Source organism: Gigantopelta aegis, chromosome 9 (genome assembly GCF_016097555.1).
Source record: "Gigantopelta aegis isolate Gae_Host chromosome 9, Gae_host_genome, whole genome shotgun sequence".
NCBI classification, from domain to species: Eukaryota; Metazoa; Mollusca; class Gastropoda; order Neomphalida; family Peltospiridae; genus Gigantopelta; species Gigantopelta aegis.
The window spans coordinates 58905877-58932275 of record NC_054707.1 but is presented as its reverse complement, the minus strand read 5'-3'; the positions used below and the strand labels follow the sequence as shown (position 1 = coordinate 58932275).

Below are 26399 nucleotides of genomic sequence, written 5' to 3'. Positions count from 1 at the left end.
ACCATGTTAGACCATCGATTTTCACTGCTCTGGGGATGAGTCAGTGGGAGAAACAATACAAATAAAAAAAAAAACACGTTATCTACAGCAACGTTTTTTTATCTCCCTTCCTTTTTAAAAAAACCACCAAACCCCCCCCCCCCCCCCACCACCACATTCTGAGTTGTTATAAATTTGGTGCTGCTTATGTAGCGGATTGAGAATGGGTATTTAATTTTAATAAACTAATTAAGAAAATGAGGATGTGATTTACACAACACTAGGGAGGAGGAAGAAAAACTCTATTAACGTGCCCATATGCACTGAAGGTTCAGGCACGTCCATACTGGGCACGAGTTCTGTTTGCACCAGATCTCCTGTCCAGAACATTTACCTAGGTAACCGACTGTTTGGTTATATCCATTATATTTACAACATCGATGAGCTACCTAATCCTAACATGGTACTATGGTTCTGAATGACATTCACAATGTATTTTAAGATATTTTATTTTATCATGAGCTGGTACATCTTTCAATTTGAATATTTGGAATATGTGTATAAAATTACAGTGATATTAAGGTTGGAACTTTAAATTTTTGAAGGTCTCAATACACCACATAACCCATTGGTGGTTGACAAGAACAGAAGGACGGTTCACGTGAAATATTGTGTCCTGCAGGGCTGCACCCAGAGTGACTTTTAACAGCTAATTGGAGCAATATAAAAACACTACGCCAACTCTTACTAATCACAAAACACAACACCACACAATATGGGTGTCTCATACAGGAATAGCTGACTGCATCGCAACTGATTCCATCGTAATGTCCGTATTGTCATTTATGAGACACTCGTACAAAACACTCGTATCACGTGGCATTACCTTAGTAACTACTGGGGACCATTAACCCCTGACCTGGACAGACAGTCCAGATAGCTGAGGTTGCTTCTACATGGTACAGAACACATCACTCCCTAACATTAATGAAAACATCAGAGTTTGTACTTGAACAAGTCTTTTCTGCTTCTCACTTCTGCAAGTGCTTGGGCTCGAATCTCAAAACCTGGTTCTGTGGAATGTTCAAAATTATCACCTTCACAAAGTCCAATGGCATGTAGTAGAGATTCTTGGCCAGTTCGTAAAAACGGGTTATACTTCTTTTCTTCACCAATTGTAGATGGACACTGGAACAAAAAAAAATCTAAAGTGAGAAGAGACAAGCATCTGTTGTGGTTGGAAAGACAAGGACTGGGATGTAGAGGTGGACAGTGAAAGAAGTTGAAAGACAGGAGAAGCTGCCAGATTGGGAACAAATTAGATGGAATTCAAAGGAGAGAATGGAAAGGGACAGTGGGAAATGTTTGTTATAGTGAGACTTTTTATCCAGTGTCTGTTATGTGCTCTAAAATATGGTAATTGTGACATTTGACCCGCAGAGTAAGAAAAGAACCCTATTGCTACAACAGAAGCTACTCTTATTGGTCTAGAGTATAAGAGATATCCCACTGCCATGACATAGGCTACTCTTTCCAAATAGCAGCAAGTGATCTTTTATATGCACTTCCTCACAGACTATTTCTCGTTCCAACCACGAACGGTAAATCAAAGGCCATGGTATGCATTAACCTGTCTGTGGAATGATGCATGTAAAAGATCCCTTGCTACTAATGGAAAAATGTAGCGGGTTTCCTGACTACTAGTATATGTAAAAATTACCAAATTACCAAATTACGAAGCCTGTTTATCTTGAACGAATGAATGATTGAATGAATGTTTAACGACACCCCAGCACGAAAAATACATCGGCTATTGGGTGTCAAACTATGGTAATGCAAACAAATAAGGTGATGATCAACATCAATATAAAAATTCAAGATTTAAATAAAAACAGTGTAAAGAACTGTGCAAAAATACAAATATCACAGATACATGTAGATACTGACTTTTACTCAAAATTTCAATTTGTGCTGTATTACCCATTCTCAAAGATAATGTTACACCCTTGCACCACAGGGGCCTGTTTATCTTAAATGCAAGTGTTTAAGCATTGTAAATATATGTAGTTACATGCGTGTAAGTCATAAACAGGCTTTATAAATTCGACACAAGATGTTCAGAAATATTAAAATAAAGAAAAGTTGTAGTTATGCACAAATACTGTACTATGTTAGGTAAGGGGAACAGATATCTTTAATGGATACCAAATCCTTTTAAATTATTATTTCTATGCACAAATTAACCAGAAAACATAAGAAAATACTTACTGTTGGCAAGTTGTTGTCTCGTTGATTTTTCACCCATTCATATTTTTCCTGTGAGTAAGTAATTAAAATGTAGTTACTATAGCAACAAGCAGTATGCCATTAATTAAAACTTGTCATAAACTAACAAATAAAATTTAATCACAGGTCTTAATCATAAGTTGATACTTCTTGAAATTAAAAAGCTAAACAATAGTTTTCATTAAAGTAATGGAATTTACTTAAATTTATTCATAACTTTATCATTAATGTGGCTGAAAATTAAATTTTAGAATTAAAAACTTGAGTTAAAAACTATTTCTTTCAAGATTCATAAATAAGTTTTGAATAAACTGGATTTGTTTTTTGTTTGTGTATTTCTGTCACCAACTGCAAAACAAAACACTGATTTGTTGTGTAATGTGTAACTAAAAAGCAATATTTTTCTAAGAGTTTGTTGCTATTGCCAGGGGTGGGAGTGGGTGGGTATATGTGGGATGTTAAAAGTTTTGTTTAATGACACCACTAGGGCACATTGATTTATTAATCATCAGCTATTAGATGTCAAACATTTGGTAATTTTTACATATAGTCTTAGAGAGGAAACCGGTTACATTTCCCCTTTAATAACAAATTATCTTTTATATACACATCCTACAAACCATGGTCTTTGATATACCACATATAGCACATATGAGAAATGAGAATAAGAAAAAACCCAATCAGTTGAATGGATCCACCGAGGTGATTCGATCCTGCAACGCAAGCACCTCAAGCAAGTACTCAAATGACTGAGCTAAATCCCGCCCCCAATCCACAACTGATGCCCACTGATGAGCTTATTGAACCATTTCTCATTCCAGCCACTGCTTCACAGCTGGTGTAACAAAGGCTGTTGTGTGTACTATTCTGTCTGTGAGATGAGGAATATAAAATATCTCTTACTGCTGTCAAAAAGAGTAACCCATGGAGGCAGTAGTTTGTTTTCTCTCTCATTATCTGTGTGGTTCTTAACCATATATGTGACACCATATAACCATTAGAAAATACTCAATGAGCTACGAGGCAATACCGTTTATCTTGCACAAGTTAATTGATCTTGTCCCACATCAATTCATGTGTGCAAGATAAACGGTATTGCCAAGTAGCAAATTGGGTATTCTGTTTAATACCCATTATCATTTTATGGAAAATTTTTAAAAACGATACTGTTACTGAAAACAAGTTTGCAAGTTGAGAACAAGAGTGTTGGCAGGATCTTACTCCATCGGTAAAGTGGTCGCCTTAGGTGCTTTGGTTAAAGGACCGAACCTCATCGGTTAAACCATTCTCTGATTGGGTTTCCCGACTCCAATCAGTTCACCATGACTGGTATATCAAATGCCACTGTATGTGGTGTTCTGTCTGTGGAAAAGTGCCTATAAAAGATCCCTTGTGGCTAACAGAAAAACTCTGAAGACTACCAGTGAAGATTTCCAAATGTTTAACATTAATAGCTGATGATTAATAAATCAAACAGTGGCATCATTAAACAAAGCAAAATATAACTATTTAAAATATTTCCTGCTTTGCTGATATTGCTATGAATCTAGTAATAATTAGAAAAACCCTAGGTGATAAAACTATATCTAAAGGTGTGTATGTTTAAAGTATCAGTCCAGGTGAATATGTTTAAAATGTGAATAGCAAAAATGCCTCAGCAGGTTTGTTTATTTTAAATACCTGTTCAATTCTAATTATTTAAAATACCTGTCCAGGTATAGTTAATTAATTAATTAATTACCTGAGCATCACAGTTTTCTTTCTCCAGGTGTAATGAAAATTCCAGGTTGTCACTTGCATACTCATGACCTGTAAATAGAAAATACTACATTATAATACATAAAGAAATAAAATCAGTGGTTAGTCATGTGTGCTTAACCCATGGCATTCTCACTATTCAATGGTTTAACACATTTATGTATAGACATTCAGTTTTAAAGAGTGCTTTGCATGTCATAATGTAAACAAGATTTTGTTCCAACCTAAAATTTATAAACACCTGATCAATCCACAGTTACAACTGTTAAACAAATGTATATTTTTAAGACTGTAAATATACTGAACAAAAAAAAAACTTCCGATTTGTACATATAGTACTTGTTGTGTTAAAGAATTCATTGTGTAATGAAATTATATAGGTAGTATTAGCCTTGAGCTGTATTATCAGGATTCATGAATTTTATCGATTATTTTGGCACTGTTAATCGTCGACAAAGTGAAATTCAATTTACACGTGCATGCATGGTTCGACATGTCCCGTGTAGTATTCGGTCAATTTGTTTTACTTGTCTTACTGACAATGTTGTCAAGTGAACGAAAACGCTTCAAAATTTTTAAAAACATTAAAGTTTTTTACATTGTAGCATGTTTAGTATGCCAAGAATACCCAATAATTTACGCGAACGGGCGATTGGCATGCTTGATGCTGGCATGTCGACAGAAGACGTTGCAAGGCATGTTGGGAGTTCTAGTCGAGCGATACGAAATCTTCGCTTAAGAATTCGAATGACAGGAAGCACCAACGACTTGCCACGTCGTGGACGTCCGCGTTTTACAACGTGTGGTCAAGACCGCTATATCATGAACACGCATTTGCGCAATCAATTCCAAACTGCCACTGCTACTGCTGCTAACACACCTGGGCTTCATAATAACCGAATCAGTGGGCAAACTGTTTGTAATCGTCTGCGGGAGAACGGTTTACATGCACGACGTCCTTATGTCGGATGCGTTTTAACGCAACATCATCGTCTTAATTGGGCACGTGTACACACTCGTTGGATACGGCGACGCTGGAATACCGTTCTTTTTTCGGATGAATCCAGATTTTCTTTACAACGTGGTGATGGCGCGTTTACCGTAGAAGAACTGTTGTGTTCTTGAACGAGATCGTTTCGGGTGTGGGGGTTGTGTCATGGTCTGGGCAGCCATTGCCCATGGTTATCGTTCACCACTAGTCGTCATTGATGGCAATTTAAATGCTCAACGTTACCGCGATGACATTCTCGCTCATCACGTAATTCCTCTGTTCCATAACAACGTCAACAAACTTCGTCAAGCGCTCATTCAGGAATGGAACAATATTCCACAGGCAGAAATCAACATTTTAGTCAATTCTATGCGCCTGCGATGCACTGCAGTGGTCAATTCAAGAGGTGGTCATACCCGTTATTAAGTTGGTGGGGTTTTTTAAAACCCCTACCACACTTGGTCAAAATTTCTCCCAGTTTCTGTTAACCTATGGCCATGATTTTTGCACCAAACGATGCATCATGGAACACTCTTTAAACGCATATATAACAATTATTCCCCCGGTTTGTTTTCATCAAGTTATGTTCAAGCAAAGTTAGCGGAAGTTTCTTATTTTGTTCAGTATATAATTTTACTGACAAGTCCCACCCACCCTTTATTGAGATTATTAAAGGAAGGAAATGGTTTGTTTAATGACGCACTCAACACATTTTATTTACAGTTATATGGTGTCGGACATATGGTTAAGAACCACACAGATATTGAGGGAGGAAACCTGCTGTCGCCACTTCATGGGCTACTCTTTTTGATTAGAAGCAAGGGATCTTTTATATACACCATCCCATACAGGATAGCACATACCACAGCGTTTGATGTACCAGTTGTGGTGCACTGGCTGGAGCGAGAAATTTAAGATTATTAAATACATACACATCAACATATCAAGATATACCGGTATAAATTTAAATTTGAAAAGGAATTACACATCCCAAAATTAGCATAGTACAACTTGACTTTTTGGGGGGAAATCTAAAAAAAATTTGAAAAAGTACAGATGAGCATTGCATCCTGAAAAAAAGAGGACTATTGGTTGTGGTAGATGTCGAGAAGTTTCTCAGTAGTACAGTGGGTTTTTTTTACATTAAATTGTGTATAATGTAATAGAATGCTTTACATCAAAGTAAAACATTTGACACATCAATAAACCACATAATAAAATGATTTTGTGCATATTGTCAATGGTTAATTTTGCAGACCTTTTTGCCGCTTAACTTCCAAACGTGGTATGTTTTTTTTATAAATCACCCGACATATTACATAAACCATCTCATTGGAAGCTTGTAATCATAATGGGCCGAATTTATGAAAGCCTTTTTTTTTTTTTAAATGCTGATTTTTAAGCATTGTAAATATATGTAGTTAGACGTGTGTTAGACATAAACAGGCTTTGTAAATTCGGCCCAACATGTTTTACCTGGCCAGACTAACACATCATCCCCCAGGCTACATATGCTGTCTAGAGATCGTAACATAGTGCTTGATGAACCTTCAAACATTCGACCTGCAAAAGAAAATATATTCCTTTCCTAAACAAGCATTCTGCGAGTACTGCTAACACAGTACATGTCCCGTACAAGGCTAAAAAAAAAATAGCTATCTCTAAATAAATGGGCAAATCCCAGTCAAACTTGATCTGTAACTCAACATGACAAAACTATACACAGTCTCAGTTTGATATCTTGAACCATTCCAAAAAATAAGGTCTGGAAAAGTATATGTGGGACAGACTAACAGAAAGATGGAGACAAAAGCTATTTTCTAAAAAACAAGAAGCATTCTAAGAGTACTGCTGAAACAATACATGTCCCCCAACAATTTGTTTTATCTTCTTAATTCAAGGGCCATAACTCTGTCACAAATGGATAATTCACCATGAAAGTGAAACTTGATCTGTAACAGTACACGGTAAAGCTATACACAAATTTCAGCTCAATATATCCAGGCTTTTTGAGAAAAAAAATCTAGGAAACTATGGTATATTTGGGACAGAAGGACAGACAGACAGACAGATGGAGATGAAACCTATAGTCCCCTCCAGTTAGACCGGTAAGGGATTAATAATCCAGTGACAAGGCACTGCACAACATACAAAGCTATTTAGTTATTTAAAAAATGTCAATGTAATCTTTATATTTTAACATACATTGAGAGGAACATTCAAAGATGGAATTTTAAACCAAATTTCACTGTGATCTAGTCTACATATGATGGAGTCTATTAGTCTAATAGTAAAAAATGAAGCTAAATGCACAATAAAAGTGATACCTACATCTCACCTTTTGACTCATCAAGGTGAGACAAAAATCCAAGATCTGTGTCTAATGGGTTCCCTTTTTTAAAAGTAGCACCCCCCCCCCCGAAAAATCCTACATCTGCCCCTGACTGTGTACTTACCACAACCAGACAGGAAGACATGGTCTCCCCCTGACAGTGCACTTACCACAACCAGACAGGAAGACATGGTCTGCCCCTGACAGTGCACTTACCACAACCAGACAGGAAGACATGGTCTGCCACTGAAAGTGCACTTACCACAACCAGACAGGAAGACATGGTCTGCCCCTGACAGTGCACTTACCACAACCAGACAGGAAGACATGGTCTGCCCCTGACAGTGCACTTACCACAACCAGACAGGAAGACATGGTCTGCCCCTGACAGTGTACTTACCACAACCAGACAGAAGACATGGTCTGCCCCTGACAGTGTATTTACCACTACCAGACAGGAAGACATGGTCTCCCCCTTACAGTGTACTTACCACAACCAGACAGGAAGACATGATCTCCAGAGAAGAGTGAATTAGGAACACCAAAGGGACTGCCATCTAGGAGGTATACAATATGGCCGACCGTGTGACCTGGGGTGAACATGGCATGGAACTTCAGTGAGCCAAACATCAAAATATCACCATCTGCAACAGGGCTGAAATGAAATTCAATACTTTGCTGAATTGCATGTATTTAAAAACAAAATTACCTGGATTCAAAATCTTAACAGACAACAATATTATTCAGTCATCTTTAAATAATGATTAATTCTTCTACCAAATAAGACCAAAAATACTTGAAAAATATACTACACATTTTATCATTATTATTTAATATTACTAGTGCAAATAGAACTTGATGACTGATAGTTTTGAAACTAACTGAATACATGAAATGACAAATCCATGTATCAATCTAAAACAAAGGTTTCATTGATTTTTAGACAAATTTTGAAGAAAGTAAAATAGTGGCATTTGAAACAAAAATGATTGTTTTAAGTTCATTAGGTGACATTTCAATAAATCACCATGCACATATTCTACCTACTCAGTCCTTGCTCTGCATGCATAAATTTATGCAATAAAAAAACAGACTATATTTATATACAGCTATTATTTCACATTTCACTTTATATCATGTAACATTCAAAGATGGAGCAACAATAATGGATTTACTGAAAACAAAGGGAGAAAACTTTGTTACTTTTTTAAGGTGAATGTACACGAGGAAATACTGCTCAGAAATCATCTGTTAGTCAGTGTCCTCAGAAGACTGGAAACCTTATCTGACAATGAATCCTGTCTTGCATGTTTATTCTAAACCATATACCACTTAAATGAAGGGCTGCATTGCAGTTAATGTACACAAACCTGGAGATTGCCATGGTGTTTTAAATTTTCTGCAGCATTTATTTTTCAGTGAAACCTTCCCTTTTTTTTCTTTTTTTTTTAAAATATTACTGATAAATTAAACTTCTCTCTTTCACATTAATTGCAAAATTGCCTTGGAAACCATTTTTCCATAGCATTTTTTTTTTCTGTGGCCATTTTCTTAATTTCCTGGATTGACGTACTAAATGGTCCCATAAAATATTGCCTCAATAGATATATATACATATACATATATAATTAATATGACCTGAAATATGCTTTATTCTTTGTAATATTACGACTATGTAGCTATTAAAAAAAAAAACATTGTTCATTGTTAGTTAACAGTATAGTTGTTTATATTTTGGAATTCCATCTCATAATGTTACGCTTTGGACCTAAAATCTGGGATTTGCAGAAGCATGAAATCCTGCTAACTTCAAAGCCTGGTCACGAGCATTGTAAATGAACAATAACATGCAGACAGTGTATATTACAAGTCATACAGTTGAAATCAATCTGCCATAAGTGGGATAAATGCCATGTGACCCTGCTTTTAAAATGACTATCTGATGATACAGCATGTACACATCCCTCATTAATATTATATAACAAACAACATACTTTGTAATATTTGGTACATGATCCATAGCTCCTCCATAAATTCTTAAGTTTCTATATCTGTTCTTCATTACTCCATTCCCCCCACTGTGATCCCTGGGGAGACAAAAATACATGTGCATTAGCATATTATCTTTATATATAACCACATTTATACAGAGAGCCAGACTTTAATAAAAAATAATTAGACTGAAGGTAGTCCAAGAAAGTAAAAGTACAGTTTTTTTTTTTTTTAAATGACACCACTAGAGCACACTGATATATTAAACATCGGCTATTGGATGTCAAACATTTGGTAATTCTGACTTGTAGTCATCAGAGGAAACCCGAGACATTTTCTTAATGCAGCAAGGGATCTTTTATATGCACTTCCCCACAGACAGGAAAGCACATATCACGGTCTTTGACCAGTTGTGGTGCACTGATTGGAAAGACAAAACCCCAATCAGTTGAAGGGATCCACTGAGGTGGTTCAATCCTTTGATGCAAGCACCTGAAGCGAGCACTCAACCAACTGAGCTAAATCCTGGCCCCGGTAGTCCAAGAGAGAAGGGAGGAAATGGTCCAAGAAAGAATAAAATTCATAAATTTCTTTGTGAAATTATCCCCCAAAATAATAAAACTGGTCAAAATTAATGAGGAAAGTGACTGTCTAAATGAGGAAAGTGTTTGTCTAAAATTCCTTAATCCCAATTTCATTGTTATACATTTTTAAAATTACAAAATGCAGATAAAATATTATAAAAGCATAAATAAAGAAAGAAATGTTTAACTTTAAATCTTAAAATACTTTAATTGTAAGTTTAAATCTTAAAATTTACATAAATTCATTAGCTGAATAAATAGCATAGCATACCTTTGATAGTTCAGGCTCGAATGATTGAAAAGGAACTGAATTAACTATAGATAACAAGTTATCAACTATAATTTGTAATAATCTCTGTATCATTGAACTGACAACTTACCAATGTTTGTGTGTTATTATCAATGCTTCTGGAGTTATTCCCTTTTCATCAAGAATTAGCTGAAAGAAAAACGACAATGTTTTTGCTAGCAATGCTCATGTATATGTACATGACAAGAGGTCTATATGTACAAATATTACAAAATACAGTGAAACCCCTATAAACTGGACACTCACAGAACCAACTAAACAGTTCCATTTTAAATGGTATCCAGTTTAGATTCTGTCCTGTTCTGATATTTAAAAACAGCATGCATATAATTTAAAAATATAATAATAAAAGTAACTTATTCATTATTATACAGAATGACTTTTCTTTTTTCAAAATGCTTACTAATTTAAAATACTTCATTGTTCAAGAAAAATGGTAAATATACAGTCTGATGCAAGAATATTTTTCAATGCAAATAATACCTTGCTCCCCATTCCCAATTTAAACATTTATGAAATAGTCCTTATCCAGGGCTTCTAGAATATTCCACTAGCCATGGGATCAGATCATCAGTGATTTTCATAATCCACTAGCTATGGTTAAAAATCTACTAGCCCTAGTTATGTATGTAATGCAAATTTGTACCCCACCCCCAAAAAACCCCCCAAAAAAACAACAACAACAACCCCATATCCAAAGCACTTTATAATCACTATTAATAATAATTAACATGCAATTTGTATTATGTTTATTTCCAAGTGCAAATAGCATTAATGTTTCCAAATAAATAATTACTAAATAAAATATATTAATATTTTATTTAGTAATTACAGTCTGCAAAACTGGGGGTTGCTAATAAACACATTATTTAATTATCTCAAATGCCAAGTGCTATCCTATTTTTTGCAGGTAAATAAAATATAATACAGGGGTGCAAAAGTGAGTTAAAAAATGAAACTACTAGTCTGACGGGCGATCTGACTTATTCTGACTGACTGACATTTTATTTTTATTTTATTTTTTTTAGCATCGAATCAATGCCAGAATTACCATTCAAACAAACAATTCAGAATGATGACGAAATACACAACAATAAATGTACTTCACTGACAATAGATGACTTCAGAGTTCCAAACAGCGCAACATTCCAGAAATGGAAACAGAATATATACGTCCTAGAAATGGCTTGTTTACGTTGAAAGTGTGTTGCTAGTTTTTCTGTTAAATACTTGTGGGATGTCACTTGGATTTTGTAAATACAGTCAAACTTCAATAACTCCATCTACAATCTCTCGAGAGCCTCGCTACGTAATACATAATTACAGACAGTCTGGTTAACTTCAAAGAGCACCTGTAATAATTGTTAGCGCTGTTTCTTTTCTTCTTCTTCTTTTTAAAAATAAATTTTAGTTCCTGTTTGCATTAGTGTTTTTGAATGATTTTTCTTATTTAAAATAATTAAAATAATCTAAAATAATTTTGTGAAAAATAAATGTACTGAGTGTTATTCGGCGTTCAGCGTTTTATTTGTTAGATACGTTCCGCCATATTTTGACATCTGCAAAATACATTAACTTTCTTTTTATCATTTACTTCCTGTTTAAAAATTTAACTGTTCTATATTAATTTCGAAAACTCAACTCCCTGAAACTCAAACTATTTTCTTGTCTCCTTCAAACTTGAGTTATTGAAAACTGACTGGATATATGAAAGAAATATGAAAAACTTAGTCTTTACCAGAATATTTCAAAATTTATTGATTTAATGTCAGTGAATGTTTGGGGCTTTGATTTCATTTGCCACGTGCTGTTGATCACTTAACAACGTACCAAGTGTCCTTAATAATGTTTCTGTTAAAAATATATATGTTATACTATGTTCAAACAAAATATTATTCAACAGGCTAGTGGACTACTAGAAATTCTGGTGGACTAATGCATTTTAATTGATTCTGGTCCGGCGGGCTAGTGAAATATTTTCCATTTCTGCACCTCTGACAATTATATATATAATGTATCACATTTTTTATATATACTGCCCAAGAAGATCAATACATTGTTTATAGATCAGTTTTATTACAAAATGTTAACATTATTAGCAATGGAAATTAATTTGGTGTACTTGACTGGTGACCATTTGCATTATACCTACAATATGTTACTTAGAATATGAAATAATTTTGTACCAGTATAAACAATATGGTTACAGTATTTCTTAGAAATAGATGGTATATGTTGATGATAATTTTAATTTTAATTTGAGATTCGTGAACAAAACTGGCGGTATTTCTGCTGGGGATTGGGGATTTTTTTTTTGTGGTTTTTTAAATACTGTAAAAAACCCACTTGCCATGGGCATCAGGCTACCTTATTCTAGAAACCCGGCCTTATCTGAAATACTTGATAAATGGCTATACCTGCACTGGCTCTGGGTCACCGGGGTCAATAATAACAGAGGTGTTTGTTGACTTGTCAGTGATGAGGTAGGCATAGTTGTCCAACAACATAGGAATTGGAAGAATCGATAGATCTTTGATACGAAAAAACAAAAACATGACATGTAGTGATGTCCAGCAACATAGGAATTGGAAGAATCAATAGATCTTTGATACGAAAAAACAAAAACATGACATGTAGTGATGTCCAGCAACATAGGAATTGGAAGAATCAATAGATCTTTGATACGAAAAAACAAAAACATGACATGTAGTGATGTCCAGCAACATAGGAATTGGAAGAATCAATAGATCGTTGATACAAAAAACAAAAACATGACATGTAGTGATGTCCAGCAACATAGGAATTGGAAGAATCAATAGATCGTTGATACAAAAAACAAAAATGACATGCAGTGATGTCCAGCAACATAGGAATTGGAAGAATCAATAGATCGTTGATACAAAAAACAAAAATGACATGCAGTGATGTCCAGCAACATAGGAATTGGAAGAATCAATAGATCGTTGATACAAAAAACAAAAATGACATGCAGTGATGTCCAGCAACATAGGAATTGGAAGAATCGATAGATCTTTGATACAAAAAACAAAAACATGACAATTCCCACCCTATCACATTTGCTTAACATTAAGCGCCAAAAGCAGATTAACAAGGGTTTAATAAAACTAGGATTCTTTGGCTAATAAAATATTCCTCAAATTAATCAAATTTTAATTGTTTTCAAGGAAATACTATACTATACTATACTATAAATGAAAATTGGCTAAACCAAAAAAACTTTCCAGTGTCAGCCCTAGTAGACAAGGCCTGGTGCTTATAAAACTTTTAGGCAGGTCAGGTCATAGGGCTTTACATGCACATTCAGAGCAAGCTGTTGTAGCGCATGCCAAAACTTTTAGTCTAGACTCAAGACTCTTAATAGTCTGAGACAGTAATGTCATAACAATGCCATACAAATTGTATGAATGTGACATCACTGGAGATTAAGTCTGGACTCTAAAATGTTTTATAAGCATGGGCTCTGTAGTCCGTCTCATCCTCCTACAAAAATGGGGTTTTTTTTGGTAAATAATTTCAGTTTTGTCTGACATAACAAGAAAAGTAAAAGTGTTTTTGAAATAACAAAAAAATACAATTTTTGTGTCCAATTTAGAAAATAAATTGACTCAGAAAAATAAATAACTAGTAATAAATACCATAGCATGAAAAAAAGGCATTCCCCATTGGATGGACTATAGATGTTATACCAGCCTCGGTGGTGTCGTGGTTAAGCCATTGGACATAACTAAGGCATACGTATTATTGGCGAGCATACAAATTCTAAAAATATTAGGCGAGACTATCTATACAATAGGTGAATTTATTGGTTTATTTCAACATTAAAAAACAGGGGAAAAAGTGCAGTTATAAACTCTGGATTGTATACTAGTATAAACAGATTTTATTAATCCTGAATGTTTTCAAATTCTTTTTAAATCACTGGCATGATTTTGCAAGCAAGGTTTTGATTGGTCAAATGAAAGGTCAACTGGACATGAGCTCCAACAGGGTGCTGTTAGATCCACAGGTAATAGTAATTAACCAGTGGAGCTAATTTTAATTAGATTGGCATAAGGCTGGTAGGTACTGAGTTCACAGCCTGGTACCAGCTCCCACCCAGAGCGACTTTTAACGACTCAATGGGTAAGACCACTACACCTTCTTTTCTCTCACTAACAACTAACCCACTGTCTTGGACAGACAGTCCAGATAGCTGCCATGTTTACCCAGGACAGTATACTTGAACCTTAATTAGATGTAAGTATGAAAATAAGTTGAAATGAAATTGAAATAGATGTTATATGGGAAAACTATTTAAATAGTTAAAACAGATATGTATTATTATTTATCCAGCAATCACTGTATACATTGGCAAGATATGATGACTAGATAAATCTCTATATTTTCGGTCACTGACCAAAAATATAGGTCACGTGACATAAGCCAGACTCGACTCTAGTATTTCAGAGTAGATTTTCAATAAACATACTCGTTAAATCATTTGTTGAAGTGCAGTAAATACAAATAACTTTTAGTTTTGAGATAATAATACAAAACTTGTATATTTATTTATGAATTAGATTTTAGAAACGCTTTTTTAATGTGACACAATTATAGCGTCTTGCAAATAATGATGTCATGCATCTTGTATGACGTCATGCGGCAAAAGCCTTGCTAGGTTGACAGTGCTCGATTTGCGTACACAAAACTGGAATAAATAATTAGTTTCCAAATATTCCTGTAGTATTGCAGGATAAAAGAAATAACTGGTTACTGTCTTAAGATATCGGCTTTATCCTGCTCAGGTCGAATAACGAATGCAGCTCGGCAGGGCCTCACTGCATTCGCCATTCTAACCGTCGCAGGATAAAGCCGATATCTTAAGACGGTAACCAGTTATTCCCTATATATTAGATATGAGACAAACTTGGGATTCTTATGTGTAAACTTCCTTATGTAAATGCTTTTAGTATTATCATCTAGGTGACAGGATCAAACAAATAAAGAAAACAGGATGAAAACACACTGCTTACTATATATATATATGTATATCCTACATATGGATCCTAACAAAATACATACCCATGTATGCTTGCCAAAACTATATATTGAATTTTAGCTTAATGCCACAAATGATGTGCTTCAGTTGGATTTTTGATTTGCATCAATCAATTCATAATTCAAGGTGTTTCTATGTGGATATTTCTACATCATATCCAATGATATGCAATTTACATACCTTGATATTCGATGACATCTGTTTTGGAATGTCCAGCATGACCCAGCTTTTGTCTTGCTCTACTGATTTCCTTCTGGTGGTACCAATAGCCAATCCGTGTCCGTGTGTACAAGAAATAGCTGTAAATAAAATAAATAAGTAATAAAATGAGAAATTTATTTAACAAACGAAATGTTTTATTTAACGACGCACTCAGCACATTTTATTTATGGTTCTATAGCATTGGAAAATGTATTCAAATGCAGACTTTGATCATAGCATTTTCAGTACTAGCCTGCTGGGATACTAGTTTATAAAATCTGATGGTCTAAAAATCTGTACCCTATAATTTTATTAAAACTAGAAAGCAACTACATAATGTGTTACTTTTGGGTTTGTTTTATTTTATTTATTAAAATGGCCAAGTTTAAGATGATTAATTAATTAATTTTATTTTCAAGCTAATATTACTATTAAAAAAAATAAAAAATAAGAACACTAAACCTAATGATGTTGGTCAGTTATATGTACGTTATGGCATGAGTAAAAGGATGAGTTTGGAAAATATAATATGACAAATGTGGGTATAAAAATTGTCAGATTTATGTGTTACATAATTGCTGAATAAGAGACACTTTCAAACACTTCCAGCCAGTGCTCCACAACTGGTGTTACAAAGGTTGTGGTATGTACTATCCTGTCTGTGGGATGGTGTATATAAAAGATCCCTTGCTGCTGGTTGAAGAAGAGTGGTCCATGAAGTGGCAACAGCGGGTTTCCTCTCTTAATATCTGTGTGGTCCTTAAAGGAGACCGGACACCAAACCATATATACGGCGTAATGAATTGTTTGCCGTCATAAACCACAACACGCAACTACCGCGCTCCCCTTATTGACTAAGTTAAGCGTGCCAGTCTTGGTTGGGTTTTTTTTTCTTTTCCGATCTCCGATTTTTGCCAGAAACTGTCGACAATTGATCAGCTGCCGAAACTGTCCACAGCCGGGTACAGAAACACAGAAATGTTAGAAAATATACTGTTGCCACATACTGACAATCACTTTACAACTAATATGTCTTATCGACAATATTATTATGTAGTCTTTGCATTTCTTAATATAAAATACAACAGGCCCGTAGGAACAGGGGCGGGCCTAGGGACTTGTTCTCCATCACACACTCTAGGATAAAAATATATGTTTTAAATTTTCACTACTCTGCATAAGTAAAGATGATATAAAGATAAAAATCTAGTTTGTATCCCTCACTAGAGACTGTATCCCCTCCACCCCCCTACACACTTCAAATATCGTTCCTACAGGCCTGTACAAATGTTGATAATATGTAGAGGGTGAGGTTAGGAGCCAGTTCCTTTTATCTTTAGGATTTTGTAATCATGATTTCAAACCAACTGTTTCAGGTAGTTTGCTCCACATACTGACATTTGTTATATATTGGAATAAAATAAAAATAATTACAATATATCCAGTGTTATTTTCTTTAATCATTCATGGAGGAAGAAGGAAGTCCTGATGAAAATATATTACAGGTAAAACAAAATAATATATGATGCTTATTCCATGTGGTAACTCTTGTTAATTTGCTTTAAATTGCTAGATGCCAAAAGTGATTAATTATATTATTTTATGGCAACAGTCGAAAATTAGGCGACCAATTGTTTCAACCTCTGCCAAAGGTACCAGGTTTACTGCCAGAAAATAATTTGAGGGTACGTAAAAAAACAGCCCCCCCCCCCCCCCCCACACACACACACTTGTGCGCTTTTTTATCACACTAATTTTTGCCATTGTAACCAAAATCTGATGTAGAGAAAAATCTGATGTGGAGAAAATAATTTGAGGGTACGTAATAAAACAGGCCCGTAGGAACTGGGGGGTGGGGTGTGTGTGTGTGTGCCCCCCACTTGTGAGCTTTTCTTTATCACATTAATTTTTACCATTGTAACCAAAATCTGATGTAGAGTTTATATCCGGTCCATCAGTGCCTACGGGCCTGTAAAAACTAAATATATTCAAAGGAGTATATTGGGTGGTTATAGGTTTGAAATGATTTTTTTGATTGAACATTTTATTTCATGCACTTTTATAAATTTTAAACAGCAATTATGTTACTATAATCTATCGAAAAAATAAAACATTATATATATATATATATATATATATATATATATATATATATATATATATATATATATATATATATATATATATATATATATATATATATATATATATATATATATATATATATATATATATATATATATATATATATATACACATGTGTATATATATACACACACACATTAATTTCTGAGATTTTTTAGTACATACATGTAAGTTTACCCTCCGCACCCTCTGGAAGAAACCCAGGGTAGGTATTAAAATAATTATTTGGTGTAGAGTATTTTTAATATGACATACAGAAAGCATTGAAAAGTACAATTTTATTATGCTTTAATAATCGACATTAGCTTTAAAATTATTTAACCATCATTCCTTCTGGCCAGAGTACATATACTCTTCAAAAGAAGAAACGCAAAACCACATTGTCGTAACATTTGGAGAATTGATTTAATTATTGAATGGTGAGTCCAATAATTACCAAATGTTGCAGGATTGTTCACAATTCACTCTAGTCCATTGTGAGTAAGTGATAGGACACACCACCAAGGTCAAGGTCATCTGGAGTCAATACCGGGTGTGGCCTCCGCGTGTGTTGACAACTGCCTGGCACCGCCTGCCCATTGAAGCAACCAGAGTACGGATGACGTCCCGGGGGATGGTGGCCCACTCGGCCTGCAAGGCTGCTGCCAGCTCGGGCAGGGTCTGGGGCTGTGGTTGTCGCTGTCGGAGGCGTCGGTCCAACTCGTCCCATAGATGCTCAACTGGGTTCAAATCCGGTGATGTCGATGGCTAAGGAAGGACATTAATGTTGTTGTTCTGTAGGAAAGCCATTGTGAGACGTGCTGTGTGAGGCCTGGCATTGTCATGTTGGAACACTGCGTTGGCGTTGGCCATAACTGGAACGATGTGTGGCCGGAGGATCTGGTCAATGTAGCCCTGTGCATTCAGGTTGCCCTGCACGTGGACCAGGTCAGTTCTGCCAGTGTGTGAGATGGCTGCCCACACCATGACACTACCCCCGCCGAATCTGTCCACTTCCTGCATGCAGTTTGCCGCATAACGTTCACCACGACGCCTATACACGCGACATCTTCCATCATGACGTCGGAGCAGAAATCGGGACTCGTCACTGAACCACACCTGTCTCCATCGCAGTTGAGGCCTTTGTCGATGAATCTGGCACCACTGCAGTCGGAGTCGACGGTCTTGTGGTGTTAAGATGACACCTCGAACTGGACGTCTGGCACGAATTCCTACCTCACGTAGGCGGTTCCGTACGGTCTGGTCGGATATCCTGCGCAAACCTGGTATTGCTGCGGCTGTGGAGGTGGCAGTAGTCAATCGTTCCCGAAGGTGGCGTACCCGGATGTAGCGGTCCTGCCCGGGGGTAGTGACCCGTGGTCGACCGGATCTAGGGAGGTCACGTGTTGATCCATGTTGCTGGTAACGGTCCCACAGTCTGGAGATGGTGCTTGGGGACACATGGAATGCCCTGGTAACGGCCGTTCTGGATTCGCCTGCGTCTAGTCGGCCGATGGCATTGTTTCTCTGCGGTTCACTGAGACGTGGCATGTCCTGGATTGTCAACTGTCGGCCAGATACAGAGGCCAGGCAAGCGAACACCCTGCACTTTTATACTGTCGGTGTTCATGTTGCACGTGCAGACAACGCACGTGCAGTGGTGACATGGTTTGCACGTGGCTGCGTTTTTGCGAATATTCACATTTTGGAACTGACCTGTCCACGTGCAGGGTGTACAGTAGCTGCGTTTTAGCCAAACGCAGTGTTCCAACATTGGAATGTCTCACAACGGCTTTCCTACAGAACAACAACATTAATGTCCTTCCTTGGCCATCGATATCACCGGATTTGAACCCAATTGGAATCTATGGGACGAGTTGGAACCGACGCCTCCGGACAGCGTAACCACAGCCCCAGACCCTGAATGGCAGTGTTTTGGACATGCACCATGACCTTATATTCACAAAGCAGTTGAACGCGGTAGGAAACATAAAATCGGAGTTATACTCACCCATTTGTACCCTTTTGCGTTTTTCTTTTTTTTTGAATTTCTGAGATTTTTTAGTACATTATGTTTACCCTGCACCCTTCCAGGGTTTGAAAAGTTAGCAATTTTATTATGCTTTAATAATCGACATAGCTTTTAAAATTATTTAACATCATGGCCAGAGTACATATTATGTTGTTCCTGCCAAAGTGTTAGCATTTTAATTTTAATGACAATATACTGAACTGACAATAAACATTGTTAACTAACGTAATAATTTACATTTTGAAGGTGTTTTGTTATGAGGTTAACAAACCAACTAGATCAAAAGACGTTAGTATGGAGTCATTATGGGCAGTCGGTGAAAATTAATTTGGTAATTATAGGTAAATAAATGTGAAGTTTAAATATTCGTATGTGAACAAATTGCAATACCTTTATTTTAATGTATATCTTAAGTACATACTTGTTTTAATTTTCACATTGTAAATGTACCATAACCTGCTGTATTTAGTTGGTGTAAAGCCCATTCGACGACAATAATGCGTCCATGTTTTAAAACAACTTTCGTGGGGTTTTTTTGAAATCGAAACCATGATGTTTCTTGGGATGCATTGATGTTACTGTTGCAGTTAAACACTGCGCAGTTAACCATCATATAATTACGTCGACAGTATATAATAACACTAATTATCTTGTAAATTAAATTTCCGATAAACCTGGAGACAGAAAAAAAAAGACGACTAAAAGGCACAACCAAAGAATGAACACGTGTACCGGTATTGCTTGGTAACTCTCACCGATGACGTATTGCCTCGCTTTCGTTCAGATCTATGCATAATCCCGCCCGCTGACCGGTGCCTCGCAGCGAGCCGGGCGTTAAGAGTAATGCAGACTTTGACGCTAACTTAATCCATTACACACTACATGTCTTTTGGTGTCCGGTCTCCTTTAACCATATGTCCGACACCATATAACCGTAAATAAAATGTGTTGAGTGCACTGTTAAACAAAATATTTCCTTCCTTCCTTTCTAACACACTTTGAACAATACCATTTTACAGTCAAAGATTAACATTAATTTTTTACTTGCAACACCTTTTACGATTATAACTTAATCACGAAATCATGTTGACATGAATAATTACCAGCTTTATCTTTAAACAAGGTAACAAAATAGAAGAAAAAAACCCAGCAAATAGTTTCTACAACTAATTTAGATTAAATGTTTATATAAATCTATAAAGTCCTACAATGACTAATCAAACTAACTAAAAGGAGTTTTGGTAATATTATTATATGTAGGCCTTCCTGATACATTGTTGTTTAAATATGTTGTTACATCCAAGCAAATTACAAAAAGTGAAATGACTGTTTTAGGCAATCACAACAATTGCACACCTACTTACTTATTTTAACAAATTCTGTCCCCAGCTACTGGATTACTTGTAATGATCTTAAATCAGTCACAGATTCCTTGTCAGAGACGAATACACACATATTACCAGAATAGGTTTTGGTATCATCAATATCACATAGTAGAAATAAAAGTTGTATTATGTGAGCCTCTGGAGAGCAGAATACATTGTTTTTATTCCAAATGTATGATACAGACTATACACAGAAACACATGAGTGTATCAACATATGAAGAGTTTCATCGCAGAACGCGATAAACGCCACTATACACACCCAATCCTAGAAACGTTTTATTCCAAAACACCATAAACACTGTCAGTTTCTCTGCAATCTGCAATATATCTTTAAACAATCATATCGCATTTTGCTGAAAACAGAATTTGAACTTGTTTGTCTATATATGAACAGTGTCTGAGTGGTGTTCGCACAATGGTTTTTAATATGGCGTTTATCGCGTTTTGTGATGAAACTCTTCATATATTGTTGAACTGATGGCTATGTGTACAAGTGGAATTGTTGGATTAATGAGAACTGGTAAAAATTCAAGTATACTGAAGGTTACAAAATTGTTGTATTACTTGCCTAACTATGAAAAGACAACACCCACAGAAAGTGGATCAAACACCATAATATACGTATTACTTTAATTACTATTTATTTACATTTAATTTTTCGTAAAGTGCTATGAGATTTCTATATTCTTTTTCAGAGTTCACCTCGCCCTTTGCCAAATTGCTATTTTTTTTATACAAACTGGCTACAACATTTAGTATTTGGTTAATAAAATGTTGTTTAAATTCGCCAGTTTTTAATAATCTTCAACTAAACACATTGTACTAAACTTTGTTTGAAACAAAATTATTTCCAGTGTGATCCCTGTTTTTTCTTTTATTATTTTTAATACTGTTTATGGCCAGGGTCATATCAAGTGAGCTGCAGGGCAGGGTTTCTGCCAGAGGGTAAAACGGATATGGTTCCATACCCAGATTGTTTTTGTTATTGTATGATTTTTTTTACCGTAACCCTAAACTTAACCCATTTTCTTTCTGAGGGAGGCCCCCTATACCTCCTGTTGACTGTGGTTGCATTCACACAATACCCAACAATTTCTTTCTGGCAGAAACATTGCAGGGGAAGCTAGATGCCTCCAGAAAATTTAGAAAAATGGCTTGTTGTGCCCTTTTTTAGTCAGAGAGAGCTCTATATGTCAGGTTCAATTCCTTTCCACTCCTCATCCCTCAGTTATTTTGAACTAGGTACAGCTCTTGGTGGTTCGTAAGTGTAACTGAATAGCGTGATGCATTCATCTGAGAACATAATTTATAAAAAAAATTGTAAACTGTTGGGTGTATCCCTTAATATGCATTTCAATTGATAATAATCAGCAGGCTTTCATATGCTAATGGTTTGTCATTACTATTATATAGCAACAATGCCTGGTAGCACTATTCATTGATCAGACACTGACTTAGACTCTAATCTAAGACTTAGACTCTAATCTATAGGCCTAGACTATAAAAAGTTTTATATTCAATTCAAATATCATGGGTGGACCAGTTTTGGTGAGCATAAGCATTCGATTCTAAATCATATCAATATTTATACACAGACAGTTGTTATTCAATGTACGTACGGTTGAGCACAAATGATGAAAACACCAAAACAGGGCCCTCACCGAAACAGGGCCACGAACGATAATTTATTTCATATATGGATCATATAAAATGACATGCATGTGGTATGGAGTCAGAGTCTGAGTTACTCGGCATACTAATCTTCCAAAACTACATGTAGCTCCCTTCGTTTTATTTTTTTTGGCAGACCGTTCAAAATTACATCTAATATCCTTCTCAAAAGTGTGCACCCATTCTCTTTGGCTTAATCCTATGGGACTTTCCAAATTCCATAGCATCATACCACCCTCTGCCTATTACTGGCCCCGGTCGGACTGCTGGTGCTTCCTTGCACCAGCTAGTGCAGGCGGTCCACCATCCAAATCACACCATCCCTTTCCTGTCCTGGACGGAGAATCCGGCACCTGTGCCCAGGACAGACGTGGGCTACAACAGTTTGTTCGGAATGTGCACATTAAATACTCTAACCTGTATGGAGTCAACACATATACACCCATTGAGTACAATAATCTTGAATATAAACATTTGTTATGGGGGAATGGGTGGAACTGTTGTTTAAATGATATTATGTGAAATGATGATGTACCAAGAACAACCAATCATCCAATGGCAATGATTGATATGAATCATCCATAGGTACATGATGACAGGATAATAAACCATTTCCCAATGACACTAGTACATGATACGGTGGTTACTGCATTGAGTTAGTCACTGTGATTGAAATCCCAATGTCCAATAAACATTCAGTACTATTTTTGTTTTGTTTTATTTTGTTTTAACAGCACCCTATCCTAAGCATTTTGATTCACGTTTTATTCCCGGCCAGGACGAAGTGAGGATTTTACCCCGCCCATAATGCAAATTTTAAAACAAGAAACTACATGGTAAAAATAAGTTAAAAAAACCTTTTACAGCTTAATTTGTATCATATGCTTCTTGAAAAATACCGTATGACGTTGATATAATCAGGTATTAAAAACACTTCATCAGGACCATATATTATATATCAGACTTTGAAAATTAAGTTTTTTAATTACTTTGTATAATATCTACATTTGACATTTTATTGCAACTTCATAAACCAGTTTAGAGATTTAAAAAAATTAATTAATTATTTTTCAATTATTTCAAGTCAGTTTTCAAATTTATATTTTTGCGTTCAGTGTCGGGAAAACGCTTGTTGAGCCTTGTAACAATATAGGTTACGTGTTAGTGGTTGGCATGCTAATTTATGGAAATAAAACAAGCTTTCTGATAATTAATATTATTGCAAATATTAATCATATTTTAAATTTCATGATACAATTATACTACCAAGTCTACTTGAATTATTTTTTTATATATATATATATATATATTTTTTTCTTCTTTCTCTTTGACCACAGCAATATTTTCAGGAGTTTGTATGTAGGCTAGTGCGTGCCGTAGAGGGTTCTTTTGAGGGGTATATTGTAGTATATTGAGAATATTTAAATTATCCTGTCATCAACTGCCTGTGGAATCATCCCTTGGGCTTACCCGATCTGAAAGAAACAGCCTCCGGCTTTTGCCATCAGAAATGCGCTAACGGCAAACAAATACTGGAAAAGCGAAGAAAAGGGCAACATCTACACAACATCAAATAACAAAACAAATGCATTCAAAACCAAGGAGATATGCAAGAGTTTCACGGTTCGATGCATTGCAAAATAAACATGATCTTAAATGGAGTTATTTCCCATTAACATATCATGAAAAGATAACTAATTACCTCCCCTGCTATTCTACAAAAATATATTATAAACAAAACGAGAGAGAGGGAGTGGGGGAGAGAGATAGTGTGTGTGTGTGTGTGTGTGTGTGTGTGTGTGTGTGTGTGTGTTTGTGTGAGTGTGTGTGTGTGTGTGTGTGAGTGAGTTAGTTCCCGATAAACCAGAAAGGAAGTTGCAGTCCTCTTAATTGCAATTCATCTGCTATGGAAAAATTAATAAATAAATTTAACTTACCCCCCACCATAAAAACAATAATCCCCCTAAATAGTCCATGGGCCAGACCAGAATTTGGTACCACCCAGAGGTACAAAGGCTCATAGGGTTTTTTTTGCTATGTCTATGCAAGTAGATAATAAAATGAGGTGATAGCCTTCAGTATTGAGTAGCTTTCAGTCATTTTCACCTTGAAAACTGAATAATATGCGGAAAAAAATCTGACGCAAATTTTTGGGGTAGGGGAAACTTAATTTGGAATAACTTGTGTTTTGAAGCCCTCAAACGATTACATATCATAATATGCAAATGAACCACAAAAGTAGGTCATCAGAGGTCAAAAGGTCACCGATTTTGGGTTAAGCTCAAAATTTACGGATTTCAACTTTTCCTCATCATCTATTGGGACATTTACCAAAATCAGGCCTAGAAATTGCTGGAAATTGTGTCAGAAGGAATTTCCAACAATTTAAAGGCATCCATGTTCAGCCATGTAAAAAAATATTGAAACGGAAACAAACGAGCCAAGGTAAGTTTTTGCAGAAATTGATACTTTTATGACATATCAGTACTAACACCAACATCAACCTTAAATCATACTATAATGACAATAAGTCTCACAAAATGTTTATTACAAAGCAGTTGTGTATTTTTTTGAACAACTGAAGCATGAAGCAGGCCTAAAGAGGTCAAAATGTCACCTATATTAATGCGTTTAAGTAGCAGGAGATAATGGACCATCTGTGTCTGCTTTGGTCTAAGAGTTGAGTGTCATATTGGTAACGATAGGGTAGCAGTTCCATGCATATCAGACTGGCTATTTATTTTTTTCCAAAAAACAAAGCAAAGTAGTGTTAACATCCTCTGAAGATGTTTGATGAGCAGCAAGGCCAGGGATTTCACTTTAGCCAGGATGCCTGCTTCCTTGAATACTTTTTCTTTGCTTTTCTCCCGTGGATGCTTTTATTACTGTTCATGATGTATGTGTCCTATACCAACGCAAGGAGGTCGGTATTGGATGCAATTATGGTTTTCCCCCGAATGTTTGACCCAGCATGGGAATGATTGCTCGACAAACACTATAGGATTTGTATATCCCGGACTCGGGTGATACTGAGATCATCTGACAGAGAACAAGGGACACGGCTGTCAATAGTCCCATACCGAAATAGAAGTACTGTTGTTTCACCATTCATCTTATTATCATCCATATAATTATGTTTATGTCAAAAGAAAAAAAATGATGTTGCTAGCATACTCATGAAATATCAGGTTACTTACAAAAACAAGGTTCTATGAAATTGGACTGACATTTTATGTGATCCAGGCAACAAAGAGGAGCTAAATAATACTCCACACTACCAATATTGCCACCATAGACTGCCACGACAGAGAGAAATAACCATTACGTTTGGTGCCACAGTTATTCTTCAAGCAAATGTTTGTTCAATGCTACCATGTGACTATGAGGAATAAGACATCACACTTTTAATTCATGTACAGAACATTATTATGAACGACTGTACCAACCATCATGTGCGCACTGTTAACACAAATATATATGTCGTCCCAATTAGCAAGTTCCATCATTTGTTTACCTTGGGAAAAACAAATGTGAGAATATGGTTTGCCTGTTGCACAGGTAAATTCTTTACATATCATTACATCAATAGTATATATGACATCCTTGGAAGAGATACATACTTGTCTCTGCTTCTTTTCCATAGCTTAACAGGATATAATACTCCTCCTGCTTTCTTTGCAAAAAAGGTAAAAG

The 26399-nt window shown here is 35.8% G+C and overlaps 1 protein-coding gene across 1 annotated transcript; it reads right to left on the bottom strand.

Moving 5' to 3' along the window:
* Positions 1-138: 138 nt before the first annotated feature.
* On the bottom strand, positions 139-24356 carry LOC121381099 (probable hydrolase PNKD). The gene is made up of 10 exons (XM_041510214.1): positions 24177-24356; positions 15472-15590; positions 12650-12762; positions 10303-10361; positions 9341-9433; positions 7838-8001; positions 6491-6577; positions 4007-4074; positions 2248-2295; positions 139-1167 (listed from the first exon to the last, which is right to left on the bottom strand). The coding sequence occupies exons 1-10, from the start codon at positions 24263-24265 to the stop codon at positions 976-978; spliced, it is 1032 nt and encodes a 343-aa protein (XP_041366148.1). The 5' UTR covers positions 24266-24356; the 3' UTR covers positions 139-975.
* Positions 24357-26399: the final 2043 nt, after the last annotated feature.

Excerpts from the sequence above, each read along its gene's own strand:
- LOC121381099 (XM_041510214.1), bottom strand. The coding sequence starts at position 24,265 with ATGTTGCCCTTTTCTTCGCTTTTCCAGTATTTGTTTGCCGTTAGCGCA. Across the intron at positions 4,075-6,490 it reads TGATGTGTTAGTCTGGCCAG|GTCATGAGTATGCAAGTGAC; the intron begins GTAAAACATGTT and ends TTCTATTTACAG. Across the intron at positions 1,168-2,247 it reads GAGACAACAACTTGCCAACA|TGTCCATCTACAATTGGTGA; the intron begins GTAAGTATTTTC and ends TTTTTGTTCCAG.